General features: G+C 34.9%; 1 protein-coding gene across 3 annotated transcripts in view; it reads right to left on the bottom strand.

The window, feature by feature from the left end:
* LOC128671362 (uncharacterized protein) overlaps positions 1 to 12,290 on the bottom strand; it is a 29,639-nt gene extending 17,349 nt beyond the window's left edge. For all 3 annotated transcript variants that reach the window (XM_053747787.1, XM_053747786.1, XM_053747788.1), the window contains exon 1: positions 12,103 to 12,290. In XM_053747787.1, coding sequence (XP_053603762.1) covers positions 12,103 to 12,123 — 21 coding nt within the window. In that variant the 5' untranslated portion in view covers positions 12,124 to 12,290. The remainder of the gene's footprint in view (positions 1 to 12,102) is intronic.
* Positions 12,291 to 16,141: the final 3,851 nt, after the last annotated feature.

Here is a 16,141-nt window from a genome sequence, read left to right as displayed (position 1 = left end):
GGAAGTACAGTAATTAACTATTTTAGATACTTTGAATAAAGCTAAAGAGTTATATTTCATTTCTTTTTATATAGCCTATATTTAGAGGAAGCCTATATAGATACAGTTACAATAGGTATTTTCTACTCGTAACTGCAGGAGTTCGTAGCAAAATGTGCGTGGCACAAATGTTGCACGTCTATCTCGCCTGGCCCTGGTAGACCAATAGAGTGCTAGCTTAATGTCGTCAAGGAGGCTAGGCGTGCCAATGGGGTAATTACTAAAAATTCTGAAAAGCGTGCGGATGCGGACAAGAAAAAATAGGATAGTGCTTAGATGAAAAAGAAATTGTGTGTGTGACAAAATCATTATTATATACTGTGTATTATTATAAATTATATTAAAATTGTAACGCTTAATAACTTTTATTTAATAAATACGGGTAACTTGCACGTGTTTATCCACGGAAAAGTCGACTATAGTTTCAAGATGAGCGATCCGCATTTTTTTCATTAGTAATATCAATTTCTCGCGTAAGTTTAAATCAAGTTACTCAATGAGTGATGTTACAACTAAGGCAAGTATTGATTGCTATAAGATAGATTTCAGAAAGATAGCCGCAACGATAATATCTTTATGTACTATATCTAACTGTCGTTATGCTGTAATATAATATTTGTGATTAAAGAAAAGTTTATATCAATTAATACTTATAGAAAATATAATTGGATAGTCAATGTAAATGTCGATATCGATATTTATAAAAAAAAGCTTGTTAATATTAAGACTTATCAATTTACACGGGATTAATTATAACTTTTTATTGTTTAATTAATTCGAGAAATTGACAGCTTTAGCTTTCAAAATAAAGAAAATTTTAACTGCATAGACAACTATTCAGATATTTCGCTAAATGTCGTGTCATGATTAAATATCGATATTTTAGATGTTAAATTTCACTGCATCCCTATATATCCATAATAGTTAACGTTACACGCAGGTTTAAAAGGTTAAACAAGCCGATTAACCTGGAGTTTTCTAAACTGTGTTTGGCGTTATTACTATTTGGCTAGTTAATAATGATTTTTATGAATTGGCGATTCATTCATGCTGGGAAACGATAGTCAATTTTATTGATATAAAATAATTGTTGTTGAACATAACTTGGCCAGATAATTTTCTATGCTTTCCGGGAGAAAAGCTACAATATGTAATAAATCAGAATTAAGAGTTGATTTTATATTTATTACTTTTATACTATCCAAATATTTTGTTGACCTCGGTGGCGCAGTGGTAAAGTGTTTGCCTCTGAATCGAGAGGTCCCGGGTTCGATCCCCGTTCGGGTCATGATGGAGAATGATCTTTTTCTGATTAGCCCGGGTCTTGGATGTTTATCTATAGAGAAATTGTCAGCTTTTGAGCGATTCCACCGAACCTTTGGGTGAGTTGCACTGTCAAATTTGACGTTGATTTTAACCGGCGCGCCCTTGACGTCTATACCAAATAATAGGTATTACTTTGAGTTTTTCTGTGCAGGTTAAATACGTCAAAACGGCGCTCCATTTTGACGTTTTTAACCTGAGTACTATCCAAAAATCGCACGTATTTCTTTGACATAACACAATATAATCGTAAACATGATGGATGCGATCGAAATACTTATATTGCGTAACGCATTACCGCCAAACTAGATTGTGTCATAGCCACACAATGTGATACTTTCTTTTTGGTTTGGCCCGCATAAGCTGAGGCACACTTACCCATTGTCAGGTTGAGTGTGCACTGAGCCGGAACGGTTACCTCAAAACAATTTATTTAGTTTTATAAATCGATTTGGTGTTTTTCTAGATTTAATATCGTAGGTGGTTCACATACAGATTGAATTCTATTTTGTAACAAGTTATCCACATTTTATAGTTTATACCTGCACTATGTGGTTTTGCTGTCTTGGGGATATCGATGCAAGAATTACAGAGAAGACAGATGATGTTAGAAAAGATAAAATATGGCCTCAAAAGGATTGGTTACAACAAGATTTTTTTTACAAACCCAAAATAATACGTAACTTTTGTTTTATACGTTTTGTTTTCTAATAAATCATTATACATACAATACATACGCACGTCGTACAAAGACATCGTTACGATCAAACACAATCATCATGTGGTAACGTTTACGTAAAGTAAATATGTATTGTCGCAAGTAAAAAATATTGAGTGGAGGAAGTCCACAACTCCTCATTTCACGGTAGGCCGCCTGCCGAGTAATGTGTGGTTGCCAAGTTTGATGCGGTTTTTCCGTTCGTTTGGTCCTTGGTGGGGAAATGGGTGAATTGTATCGAATGCGAGGTTGTCTGGTCAAGGTTTGTGGTAATTTAAATAGAACAATTTACAGACTCATTTAAAAGTTGTGAAGTTCTAAGGACGGTACAAATTCAAATTCAATTTAGGATGATATACATCACTTATTGACGTCAAAAATTACTTAAACTAAGTCTACTGCCGGCTTCCAAAGCGCAGGTGAAGAAGAAGCGGCGCAACAAACTTCACCGCAGCCTTTTCTCCAAGGACGTCAATTAACAAATATAGGTCTTATACATATATTAAAAATTAGGAGGACGAATTTACATCATTATTGTACTTATGTATGTTATGTACTTATGTGTTATGTACTTATATGTATTGTACTTATGTGTTATACGGATTGTTCATGCAAAACTCCTGTACGGTAATTCCTTTTTTCGCATAATTTATTTTGTCCTATTAGTCTTCATCTCCGTGACACTCCTGGAGTGCCGCCTGCGCTAGCCACGTCTTCCGTATGCCGGCAAATTACGTAGGAAACCGCCTGCCGCTCCCGCCTGACTCTGCCAGTTGGGACAAACTCAAAAAATGCTGGCTTGATGCCGTCAAGGATGATATGCGTACCAATGGTCTGACAACTAGGGGTGCCGATGACCATGCGAAGAAAAAGTAACCGGGAAAATGAGATATACGCTCAGGTGAGAGAGAGATATACGCTCAGATGAGATAGAGAGAGAGTTCCGTTTTCAATCCAACTATTTCTTCTCCCAATATCCTCCTTGACTACAATGGATTATTGTAAAGCAAAAAGAGTGAGAATATTCTGAATAACGAATATAATATAATAAGTTGTATGAGAACGAAATTTTTTGCCGATGTACAGTCAACAGCACATCATTTGACCCTGCATGTACCTCTATAGCGCGGTAATAGCGGCGAGATTGCAATGAATTTGGGTAGGTTGATGTGCTGTTGACTGTACCTTGTGTACATTGTATCCTGCCAGTTTTCGTGAGCTTTTGACATAATATATTTTTTGCAAGTGTCAATTCAAATCTTATTTGGTCTACTTTGGTAATTATAAATAAGTTATTTTGCCTAACTTATGCTATAATTACTTTTATATAGTTTTTTTTTATATATATGCCATGAATATTCGTGTAAACAGGAAGTGTATAACTTGAATGCACACCAATGAGATCTCGCTCCTAAGTCACCGCTTTCCTTCCTTTAAAGCGCTTGGGGTTAACGAACTTAAAAAATAAGTTATACGCTTAATAACTTACTTTCTTTTACCTACATTCACTGTTCAAAACAAATTTAAACCAAATTGTTAAAAGCTTATATTATTACAAGATTATCAAGATTAATTTACATTCCAAACTTGTTTTGATTTGTTGCTGTGTACTCTTGTATGTGTGTAAACTTACTCACCTACTTATAGGATCATATCGAAATTATTTTAGTTAGGTAATTAAATGAATAGATTTATAATTGCTAGAGAATTCTTCAAGAATTTCCTCACCAAAACTCCACCTGGGCGAATAATCATGATTTTAACAAATTTTTTGTAAATATATATATATTCTTAAGTCATAAACAATTTTATGCCCCTTCCATGATTGCTGGGTGAGCAATAAACTCCGTTACCAGGGGTTCTCTGTAGGTTCGAAAGCAGATTGCTTTTTTTAAATTTTTCCGCAAACTGCCGCAGTACTATGTTTATTGTTACTAATTGGTCTGTTAATATTATTAATAGGTACGTTTTATTTATAAATCGTAACCGACATAACTATGCATCGTCTCCAAGTCATCGACACCGTCTGCAACTATGTCTCCAAGCTAGGGTATACGAATACGACCTCACTAACCACTCTCTAAGAAAGATTGAATTTAAGTTTCAAAAATTGTAAAAGATAAAATTATATCACCAATAAGAAACAAAGTTTATATAAAACTATTTACATACAAAATTTTTATGTAGTGTTGTATATACACACAAATTTATCTTAATTTAAAGTAAATACTATGATAAAAATAACTAATCAATATTTATAAATTAAAAATATTTAAATATATATTATTCTTTAGATATTTTAAATTTATAAGTATTTATTAGTTATTTTTAATTAATTAATTTATCTCTTAATAAAACAACATTTTTATCTAATAGGAAGAATATGACGATGCAATAATTTTCCATGCAAAAAAAAAACTAGGTTAATTAATTGTTCCAAGAAACTGTGAAAGCTTCAAAAGTTGACGCATGGAATGCGTTTAATTTTTTAATTGTCTTACGTTGTGTCATGCCCTGAAAGGCGTATTAAATGGAGACGCGTGTGATAATTTGTCACACCGGATCTAAATATGAAGATTAAGATAACAGTTGACGCGCATATCTCACGCTAAAAATAGCCGAGCCACGCAGATTTTTTGCGGGACGGGAAAGTAAGTATTGTAGGTAGGTAGGTATAGTATGTAGGGTTCGCACACAACCCACAATACCTACAAAAACAACATGATGCATTCTTCAGGTCGCAAATAGTCGGCGCTTACTGTCCGCTTTCCTACTTTTTCGTCTCCACTTCGCTCGGTCGTCTGCATTCCTAGTTGTCCATGCCGACTTCATAATATCGTCGGTTCAATAGCAACTGGTTTTCCAAAGCTTCGTCTGCCTATACGCCATAATAAAACCAAGTACGAACCAACTTACACAACGAATCTAAATTTAATAACAATCCAATACATTTCCGTATACTACAGTGTAAATGGTTACCTAATATCGTCCATTAAAATTTGAAAGTATGCCAAGATGCGATGAAGATGATTTGAAAAGCGCATTTTGGGTCAACGATAGTAAATAAAACTAGAACCAAGAAGTGAACTGATTATATAATATAATGAGTGCAAGGCTATTTTGATTTATGCATTCGTCTTTCACTTTTAAATTTATTATTAATTTGAATTTTGCTTTATTCTAAAGGAAGGTATAAATATCCCCGTGATTGTTGACTTTTTAATTTATTATTATTTTAATTTTGCTTTATTCTAAACGAAGGTATAAATATCCCCGTGATTGTTGACTTTTAAATTTATTATTATTTTAATTTTGCTTTATTCTAAAGGAAGGTATAAATATCCCCGTGATTGTTGTTTGTATGAAAATGTATGTAATGAGAATGGAATTTAACTCTAGTTCATGAAGAGAATGGCATAATTTAATTAGTTTTTTTAGCAAGTCTAAAACTTATTGGTCTGGTCCGACATGGCACGTAGGTACCTCTACCTACTATACCTATATATGTGGTATACTATAGTATCCATTGCTGATAATTTATCATATTTAAGTTGACTGTTTTAACTACGAAAACATAAGGTGAAGTGTTAGAAATAGATACTTAAGACTCTAGAGTCTAGCGATCCAATTTTTATGAAATGGGTATTTATGCTATCATGTCTACGCTGGCGACTAACCCCGATAGTGCGACAGTGCGAGACTTTGAACTTGATTGGTAGGTTTTTATGTTTTTGATCAAATTTGCGTTTCGAGAGTCAAAAAATTTTTTTACTAATTAATTGACAAATCTCTCTGATTTTGGTGTCAATCGTTTCAGCAAATTACATTCTAGGCTTGTAGTTCACGTTTTTTAAAATAGTTTGTTTTTATGACACAAACGGCTAACTTTGACGAAATTATGATAATATAAAAATTCAGATGTCAATTTTTAGACTGTGGTAAATTTAAAAAAAAAAAAGAAATCCTATAAACTCTTTATAAGGGTATTAATAACATACTAAATTACACATATACATATTGCTTAGAGGCGCGATGACATTTAGTGGTAAAAAACGTTTTTTCTTTTTGTATGGATGAATGACCGCTAGACATTCTTCTTATTCATATAAGTAACCAGTTCCATTGTTACATCGAAACTAATGATGCATGTAATGTATTTATTGGATAACAAGAAAATTGCCTTAAATATCTACTGATACGATTCAGCACCTGAAACCTGTTATTATTTTAATAGCAATCTTCATTATCATTTACTTAATTACCAGACTACTTGTATAAGAGGATAACATAACCAATATGAGAACCATAGTAGACGTATATGAACAATTACGCACTGTTTCCTTCATACTATTTCCTGATCCCATATTTTGAAAATAAAAGCCTATTATTACTTCAGCTTCACGCCAGTAGGATTCTCGAGATAAAAATTACGCTATGTTCTATTTCAAGGGGCCGATTCTCATGCTATCAAAACTTGAAATTACAAACAATTCGCTCGATTTATGCGTTGAATTGAACTCTTTCGATTGTGATTATTCGTAAATCCCGAAACTGTTTTTAACATTAAAAAAAAAAAGGAAAAAACTGGTGAAATTAATTTCAATTGCGTGAGAATCGAGCGCGGTTATAGTCTGACCGTATACCAAATGTCATCGAAAGAATAATTATAATTCATAGAAAGAGTAACATAATGTTGTATATATATATATATTATAAGAAAAAAAGTGCAATGACGTTTTTAAAATCTGATAACTAGGAATGTAGCTCGTCGCTCGGACGATCAGCGACTACGGAAGCAACCAGGAATATGCTCAGATGAGAGATTTTTTTTTTTGAAATATCATTAACCATTACTTCCCATTTTCTACTAGACACAATTTGACGTAATCGCAAGTTGACCGAGGACAGAACATAGGGTGTGCCCACTTTCCTGCGAGTATCGGGTATGGTGATACATAAAACTAATACATATGTTTACCTCCCCGGTTCAGAAAGCACAACGAGCTCACTTTCAATGTATTGTGTAACCAGTGTCGTTTACCTGTGCTTAGTGTGGTTACCCTACTGATGTGTTAAGTAACACATATTTGTCTTAAGTGTTAATTTATTGTCTTATTTTTTAAGGAGTTTTACATCTTTTTTGAGTGAACAACCAAGAATTAGGAACTTGTTTCTGTTTTAAAAGTTTTATAACTATACAGTCGTGATTTACAACTGTTGGGCTATAAATCTAAAAATTAACGTTACATACAAAAATAAAAACGTCAAAACTGCATTCTCTAACCGTACAAGTATTATGGTATAATGCAAAATCTATATCTATAAGTACTATTGTTAGGAAGAGGTAAGCGTTTGTGAATTTGTATATTTGAGGCGTATAATCTCTGAAGCTACCGAACCGATTTTAAAAATTCTTTCACCAATAGAAAGGTAGATTATCCAAGATTGCTATAGGCTATATTTTATCTCAAAATTCCCCCAGGAGCGAAGCCCCGGGTAACATCTAGTATAAAATAAACATTAATGCAGTGAGCATAACTGCGAAAAAAATATTAATTGAAATCTCACAAAGCAACGCCATTTAGTTTTAACAAGTTCGACGAAATGTTCTGTTCATCTTACAGTAACTTCTCTCTCTCTCTCTCTCTCTCTCTCTCTCTCTCTCTCTCTCTCTCTAGTTTTATTTATTTATTTATACTTCAGCGCACAGAAATACAATCTATAAAAGTACCTACAATAGGCAGACTAAGTGATAAAAGTATTAGTTAACAGTAAAAATTTGGGACATAGATAATATAATGTAGGTACTATCTAGGTGCAAAATATATACTTACATAAATATTCAAATATATATCCTACTAATTATTATAAATGCGAAAATTTGTGAGGATGTATTTGTGTATGTATGTGGGACTGTTTATTTTCAGACAAAATCGCCATTTTTCTTTTTTCTCGCTCTCTCTCTCATGCCTCCCTTTCTTACATCCGCTGCGTTCCGTTTTATACCAATTTCTATCCCACATGTATGTTTGTCACCCTCGCAAAATCTACTGAACGGATTGTTATGAAATTTGGGTACTTGTTATCCTGAAATTCCCACGGGAGCGAAGTGCATTCTGCGCTGTGACGACCGACGCCATCGAAACACGGGGTCAGCACAAAAAAAATTCGTCTGAGACCTTTAACCGACCACCCTGGTCTTATTCTAGGGCGGAACCTCACACCACCGGTCATTACCTTATCACATCTCAAACAATTTTTGGGTACCTGAAGGCCGGGGAGCTAGACGTAGACCATGAACGAATTTAAAAGAATGGCCAGACTTTGCCTTGGACAGAAATAGGTGGAAAAAAAGGGAGACCTTTGCCCAGCAGTGGGACATGTCATTAGAAGGTTAAAAAAAATCTTAAACAAAATTGTGATGATAAACGAACTATTATGGCAAACCGACTTATACCGGCGTGTTGACTAGGAGAGCTGACTCTAAATTAATAGGATAAAGTGACAGGAAAAAGTGATAAAATCACTAATGTTTTAACTGACTTCATGTTTGCTATCTAGCGGTAGCCGTAACGTACAGACGGATACCAGACGATAATCACGTAAAATCACGTAACCACGTAACAAGATGCGACCGTTACTTAGCCGAATGTAGTGGAACGAATGCGTAACAACAGTCATTTTGATATGGTGTGTCATGTGGATTGTGGGATTTGTCACAGAATAAGATCATTAGGTTTGTTATTATAATTTATAAAGCTGGTTAAAACTGAACCGTCCCTCTTAACGATCCCTTTATAACCAACTTATTTCTTCTTTCTTTTCGAGTGTGTTTTTAATTGTGCAGTCTTTGTTCAAGTCGCCTAAAGGCATCTGACATGACTTTTAAACTGTCAACCAGTGTGCAGGTTTCCTCACGATGTTTTTATTCACTGGAAGCCAGTGGTGGTCTACGATATATGAGTCAGAATGGTATACAAACTCGTAAAGCACGAGTAGAATTCGAACCTGGGACCTTTCGATCACAGGCTGACGGCATTAAGCACGTGTCCACGACTGCTTCCAAGAAAGGAGGGTCATAGATTTGGTTACTTTTTTTTCATAGAACTCCAAACTCAGAACTCAAATACCTTTATTGCAGTAACTGTGTAGTGCAAGGTATAAGATGGCACAAATTATGTTACAGTGTACTCCAAAGAGAGTATTCGATGCCGAAGACTATGCGAAGTGGAAAGAAAATAAATGGAATACAGACCCAGGCTACGATGCTTTGGAGCCCGGATCGACATTATATATTATTCTGGACACGGTATGATATAGTGTCGATCGTATACGATTAACATAAAATGTACCTAAACGCGAAATTCTGGATATAGACCATAAAACATCTCGCCATATTTAAAACATTCGAGTGTATGTTTTAAAAATGTCTTAACTGATTAAGAAACAGTTATTTGCTATGGTGTTGAGCATTAGTGTGAATTATCACCCATTGCCTGTAATTATACTATTGCATAGCTTTCCTAATCGCTGGCAATATGCGATCATTGATTATAAGTCGGGAAAGAAGGTTTATTTGCTTGAGCGGCAAATTAAGACATATGGGTGCCAATTTGATATGACTCTGGTAAGTGTTGTGGTCGTCCAAATCAAAAGACACCTTGTGGCGCCCAGTACTTACGTCATTATTGCCGTTGTTTTGTATCGGAATAACGGCAACGACCTAAATGCCAGCCGCTATAAGGTGCCTTTTAATTTGGACGACCACAATTTATTTTTTCCGTAGCTGACTGACAGATAATTTAAACAAAATCATAAATCTTCATTTCCATTTTTGAACATTCATCACTGATTGAAGGTCAAAAATTTATTTACTTTACTATTTATTTACTGCCAACTTTCAAAGCGCAGGTGATGAAGAAGCGGCTCGAACTTCACCGCAATATTTTCTTCAAAGACGTAATTGAGCCGAAACTATGACACATAGAAAGCAAAATTTTCATATGTAAGTTCCTTAGAGAGTGCGGGGAAGAACAAAGAAAACAAAATCCTAAATTCCTATTAGAACGGGAAATATGCGAGCAAATACTAGTTATACTTACAATTAAAAATGTAAATTTCAACTTTTGTTAAACAATGTCTTCACCAAAACATTTTATTTAAAACACAAATACCATTGGGACATAAAGACAAAAATACATTATTTTGATATTGAGAAAATTTGAACAGGAAATTATCTTTCATATCCATGAGATAACAGCTTTCTATGCTTAGCCGCTAAACTACATATAGGGAAACCGCAGACAGACATGCGGACATGGTGACACTAAAATATTACCCTATTGTGAGAAACATTTTTACAAATGAATGAATAAGATAGTAATTCATAAATAAAATTAAAACATCTACGTATACCACAGAATTTTGATTGAGAAGGAAAAAGCTTGAAAATAAAAACAGTTTAAAATATGACAAATACATATATTGTTCTAGTAAATAGTAATCGACACATACACATTTGACGACCTCGGTGGCGCAGTGGCAAAGTGCTTGCCTCTGAACCTAGAGGTCCCGGGTTCGATCACCGGTCGGGGCATGAATCAGTCGGAAAACGATATTTTTCTGATTGGCCCGAGTCTTGGATGTTTATTTGTGTTTGTTATAGTATCGTTGAGTTAGTATCCCATAACACAAGTCTCGCACTTACTTTGGGGCTAACTCAATCTGTGTGATTTGTCCTAATATATTTATTTATTTATATATTTCATTCGCTCCCAAACCAGTATAGAAGACTGTCATAGTCATGTAAAACATTACATAATATCTATTTTTATGTCCCACGCCTCGGGGCTTCGCTCCCGTGGGAATTTCGGGATAAAAAGTACCCTGTGTGTGTTTCCAGGTTATATTCTACTAGTACACCAATTAAGTTTATGAAGCATACCTCATTATATACCATTATCCCGCATGAATATAAACGTTTGATGATAGCGTAAATGTTTACTTTGTTTAGTGAATTCACACCTTTTTTTTTACATTTTCTTAGCGTATGCAGAAATTCTATGTGCGCAAGAAAGTGAAATTTTTCTCTACACATAAATTACCTATCTGCCTTCATTAAATGATAGAAAAAATAAATATTGATTATGTTTTATAACCTTATAAAATTAAATTTAGAATATTACAATCAATCTTCTGAATATTACAATCAATAAAAATCCAAACAGGTTATAAAAGTGACAAAACACGAACATAGGGTGAGTTAGGTCTAGATGTCTCGGCATATGACCTGTGTGTAGTGGGAGTCAGTTTAATAGCGAAGTCGGTACTTATTGAAGTTATAACTTAGTTTAATGTTATTATTTGATTGTTGACCTGCCGAGTTGTGTAATAAACACTTGTGTGTTTGAAGTGAGTACTTAAATTCGATATGGCCAAAGTTTTGAATAAATAAACGAAACTATCGGGAGGATGACTCGTTCACCGGAAGAAATTTGAATATTTTGGAAATTTAATAAGGAACTTTCCAAAGAAATTTCCAAAAAGGCAATCTTTATAGATTCATCAAGACTATGTAGGACTTTTGTTGGTGTGACTGCGAATAAATAATATTACCTGCTCATTATTGTCACACTCTCATCAGAGCGCTTTCCCAGTTTCTTCCTCAGTCGTTGGCGTCGGAGCTCAGAGTCCGCTTATTGTCACACAGAGGCAAATTGATTACTACTTCTGATTGGTTGGGGATTCCTCATATCTCTACCAAAACCTATTTATAATCAGTTCTTTAAAGTTTCCTAACACTAAAATTTATTAACCTCAAGCGTACAGGCAAACATACTAATCGATTAATAATAATTAATTTAATGAAATTCAGAGAAACCGACTTCCTTGCTTATTACACAATTTTAATTAAAAATAAATCAATACACTTGGAGTTATTGAGAATCGAACCCCTACCAAACTGTCGCATGCCACCACCACACACCATCACATAACCAGTAAACCACCATAGCATAACCCACCTTCACGTTACGTATATTCATCCTGGCAAATGGAAAGTCACAACACAGCACTACGTCACTTTCGATTTCACAGTTATCGATAAACACTATCGAGTTCCCAAAAACTGGCTTTATTACGTATCGATGCTTCCGAATACGAATATTCGTTCGACGCGCCGCTTTCTACAGCCGTGTACGTACGTCTTCCAAGACTCTGTCACTCTCACTGGCCGCGCGGCCACTTTTTCTTTTTATTTGAACTTCGAATCCCCGCTCTTTCGATAGTGTATTATCGTTTGATTATCGAATATTCGTTATCATAGTCGAATATGGAATAAGAACAGGATTTGGAGCAGGCTTTTTACACGCCCTTACAAAAATAGGTGTTTCGTTTTCAGCGTTCACACAATATTATGTGAGTTTCTCTAATCAGATAAAGATGTGCGTGTATCGTTTAATATTCTACGTTTTCCCGAGTAACATAGGCTCTAAGCAATAAGAAAATCTATAAATTAAGTATTTTTATTATTTAGTCCTTATGTCACTCAATCACGCAAAATTATTATTTAATTCAAATTCTATTTCATCCAACATACATACCTATTTAGGCATTTAATATTCATGGTTCTGATTAGACGATAATTCAATATTACTTTGGCATGGAGTTCATCTCACAATGGTTTTTTTAACGTTATATTTTGTCAGTTTTGACAAAGATTTTAGTTCTATTTCCTATTGTCCCAGTTCTACCGTATAGACTGATTGAAGTATGTACTGAGAATTTCCAATCATTAACAATAAAATCTTATCAGGAATAGTATCTTAACATATTCCTGGACACATAAAGTGCATATGCTTATTTCCGCCAAAGGGAAAAAGTATATACCTGATTGAAATATTATTCTGCTTATTTTATATTCTACACTTATTAATACTGAACTTAGAAAATAAAATAAAAATTGACTTTAAATAAAATGATCTAATAAACAAATTAAGAGAAAAAATCGAATTAATATAGGTATATTTTTTATAAATTCAACTTCAGATTAACGCGCTTTCGGAGCTGGGCTAGCCAGTTTCAATCATATCCTGGGTTGCTTAATACAAGAGTGTCAAATGATCAAATATATTTGAAATTTCAAAATAGGAATCCATAAAGCATCCGGCTTCCCGGAATAAGTATTTTTACGATTTCCCATTTAATTAGAAGGCATTTGACAAATTCTTTTTAAAATCCTGGCCGGAAAGACTTTCGAAAATTTAAAGTTGAACTTTTTAAACGTCCTTCGATTGACATGGAACTGCTAGTGCAATAGTCCTTAGTAAGATTTTACCTGAGGCAGACCTTAGTACCAGAGGTCGTATGGTACCTCACTCTCATTTTATATCTGTCGCCAAACAGCAGTGTTTGCATTGTTGTGTTCCGGTTTGAAGGGTGAAAGAGACGGTGTGATTACAGGGCACTGTGGCAAAAGATCCTAGACCACAAAGTAGGCAACGCGCTTGTGAAACCATTGGTACAGGCGTTGATAGGCTGTGGTGATCACTTACCATCATGTGGGCCTGTTTGCTTGCTTAGTAGTATAAAAAAACAGGTTTAAAAAAATAAAATCTCAAAAATTTCAAGAAGGAAAAGCTTTTTAACAGTATCAGTCAACCATAGGTCAAACAGATTATAAATTCTACATGTTGAAAAGGTGGAGACAGGTAGAAACTGATGAACACATTTCATGAACATGACAAACCATCAAACACATCTATGTCAAAGTGTCTGCATTACATAATGCATTAACAAAGTAATATTTATGAGATTTAGAAACGGTAAAAGGGAACACGGAAAGTGAGTGTTTGTGCCAAAAAATACACGAAAACCGTAAGTTTATGCGTTGAAACTGCAGATGTTATATGTTGTAAATCCTATAGTTTACAAATAAGTACACAGTTTTGATGTCAAAAAATTTTTTGTACGATGTAATTTCATCATTTTTTCAGCCGTAAGAGCTCCAAGTATGGTTCCCGCTCAGAACAAAACCACTTGATATTCTCTTATCACAGGTCATGTCTATAAAAACAATTAACAGGCAACACCCACTTTATTTTGTGTTATACACAACAGCAGTCCTAAGGAGTTTTCAGAGTTGAGGTGTGAACAACAGGCAGTCGGAAAATTACAGCTGAATATTTAAAAAAATCAGGCTTTGTAAAGGATTTCTGTTTCTGGACGACATGTAATCCACAAATGTTGCTTTATTACATAGATAGATATTTTTTTAATCGAATCTGAAGATTTATCTCGTTCAAACAAACACACATACAAACATTTCAGCGTTGTTATATTAAATTGTATAGATTTTATGTTCCAGGGCGTAAAAGTGACTCTTCAATGTGACTCAGGATGCGGATAGGAAAAGACGTCGTTTACTCAACGATATATTCGCAGTAACAACATTATATAACCGGCATCCGTCTGCGTGTCCGTCATGTGTTACCAGATGAACAAAATGTGGAGCATTATTAAGGAAAACTATTAAATTAATCCTACCAATATTATAAATATACTGGACGGATTGTTAGGAAATCTGGTACACGGATAGAATATAACCTGGAATTACACATATGGTACTTTATATCCCGAAGCGAAGACCCGGTGCGCAGCTAGTTAATTCTATTTTTAGTTGTTTTTTTTTTGTTTTTTATGTACGGAATCCTGTAACAATATTTAGGAGACTTACATTCACGATGTTGCATTTTATTGGACTCTAGTCTCGCCATGACCCAGTTATATAAGCTCCAAGTCATCATCGTATGCATTGGCGCCAGAATCACTTATGCATACAAATTCAGTATCAGTCACATCGTGTACAGTCAACAGTATATCAACCTACCCAAATTCATTGCAAACTCGCCGCTATTACCGCGCCATCCATAGAGGTTCATGCTTGATGTGCTGTTGACTGTACGTTCCAAAGGCAAAAAAATAAAATAGTTATTAACCTCGACACTCTTTTTAACAAAATAGGGAGATATCCTAGTCTATTTTAACGGCTCCATACTATCATAGAACAGTTTGCCAAACTTTGGCTGATTCGGTATACATTGCTGGTTTTTTTATTGCGGTAAATAATAAATAAATAAATAAATATATTAGGACAAATCACACAGATTGAGCTAGCCCCAAAGTAAGTTCGAGACTTGTGTTATGGGATACTAACTCAACGATACTACATTTTATAACAAATACATATATAGATAAACATCCAAGACCCGGGCCAATCAGAAAAAGGTCATTTTCCATCATGACCCGGCCGGGGATCGAACCCGGGACCTCTCGGTTCAGTGGCAAGAACCTTGCCACTGCGCCACCGAGGTCGTCCGAAGCTAAATAAAAGCACTCATACTAACTACGCAATGTTCACGCACTCGCGTCGGCATCCGTGTGGAGCTGGCATTATAATGGGCCGTCAGGGGGTTGATATCAAGACATTTTCGAATCGGCCTGTCTCTCTCTCTCATATTCGAGCGTTCGCACATTCAGAGCTGTGATGCCCCAAATCTTGAATAAATTGTCTATTATTTTAAAACTGGCCATCTGCCTGCAGTTAACCCTCTTTGGGAACGCCTCGTATGACATCCACGGTGAGGATATGGAGTGGTGCTATTCTAAGGCGGGACCACATGCCGCTATCGCCATATGGTTCATTGGAATTGAAATCAAGGTCCCAAATACAAGAACTGGTCGAACGGGAGTGTGTGTCTCTTTCTATTTAATTCACGTTCTTTGGCGCCACAAAACCCGAGGTTCACTTAAATTTATCGAATTCTAAACGTATGTTTAAATAATCCTACTAATGTAATGTGTAATGGTTAAGTTAAGGTGTAGGTAATGCAAATCGAAAGGTCCCAGGTTCGAATCTTACTCAGGCCACATGAGATTGTATCATGGAATTATACTACGTCGTAATACTTACTAAATCCATGGTTTGTATACCAATCTGACTCATGTATAGTAGTTTTCATAGACCAACACCTTCTTCCGTTGAAGGAACACATCTTGAGGAAA

Source organism: Plodia interpunctella, chromosome 7 (assembly GCF_027563975.2).
Source record: "Plodia interpunctella isolate USDA-ARS_2022_Savannah chromosome 7, ilPloInte3.2, whole genome shotgun sequence".
Taxonomy (NCBI): domain Eukaryota; kingdom Metazoa; phylum Arthropoda; class Insecta; order Lepidoptera; family Pyralidae; genus Plodia; species Plodia interpunctella.
The sequence above is the reverse complement of the archived record's forward strand: the minus strand, read 5'-3'. Positions and strand labels throughout refer to the sequence as shown.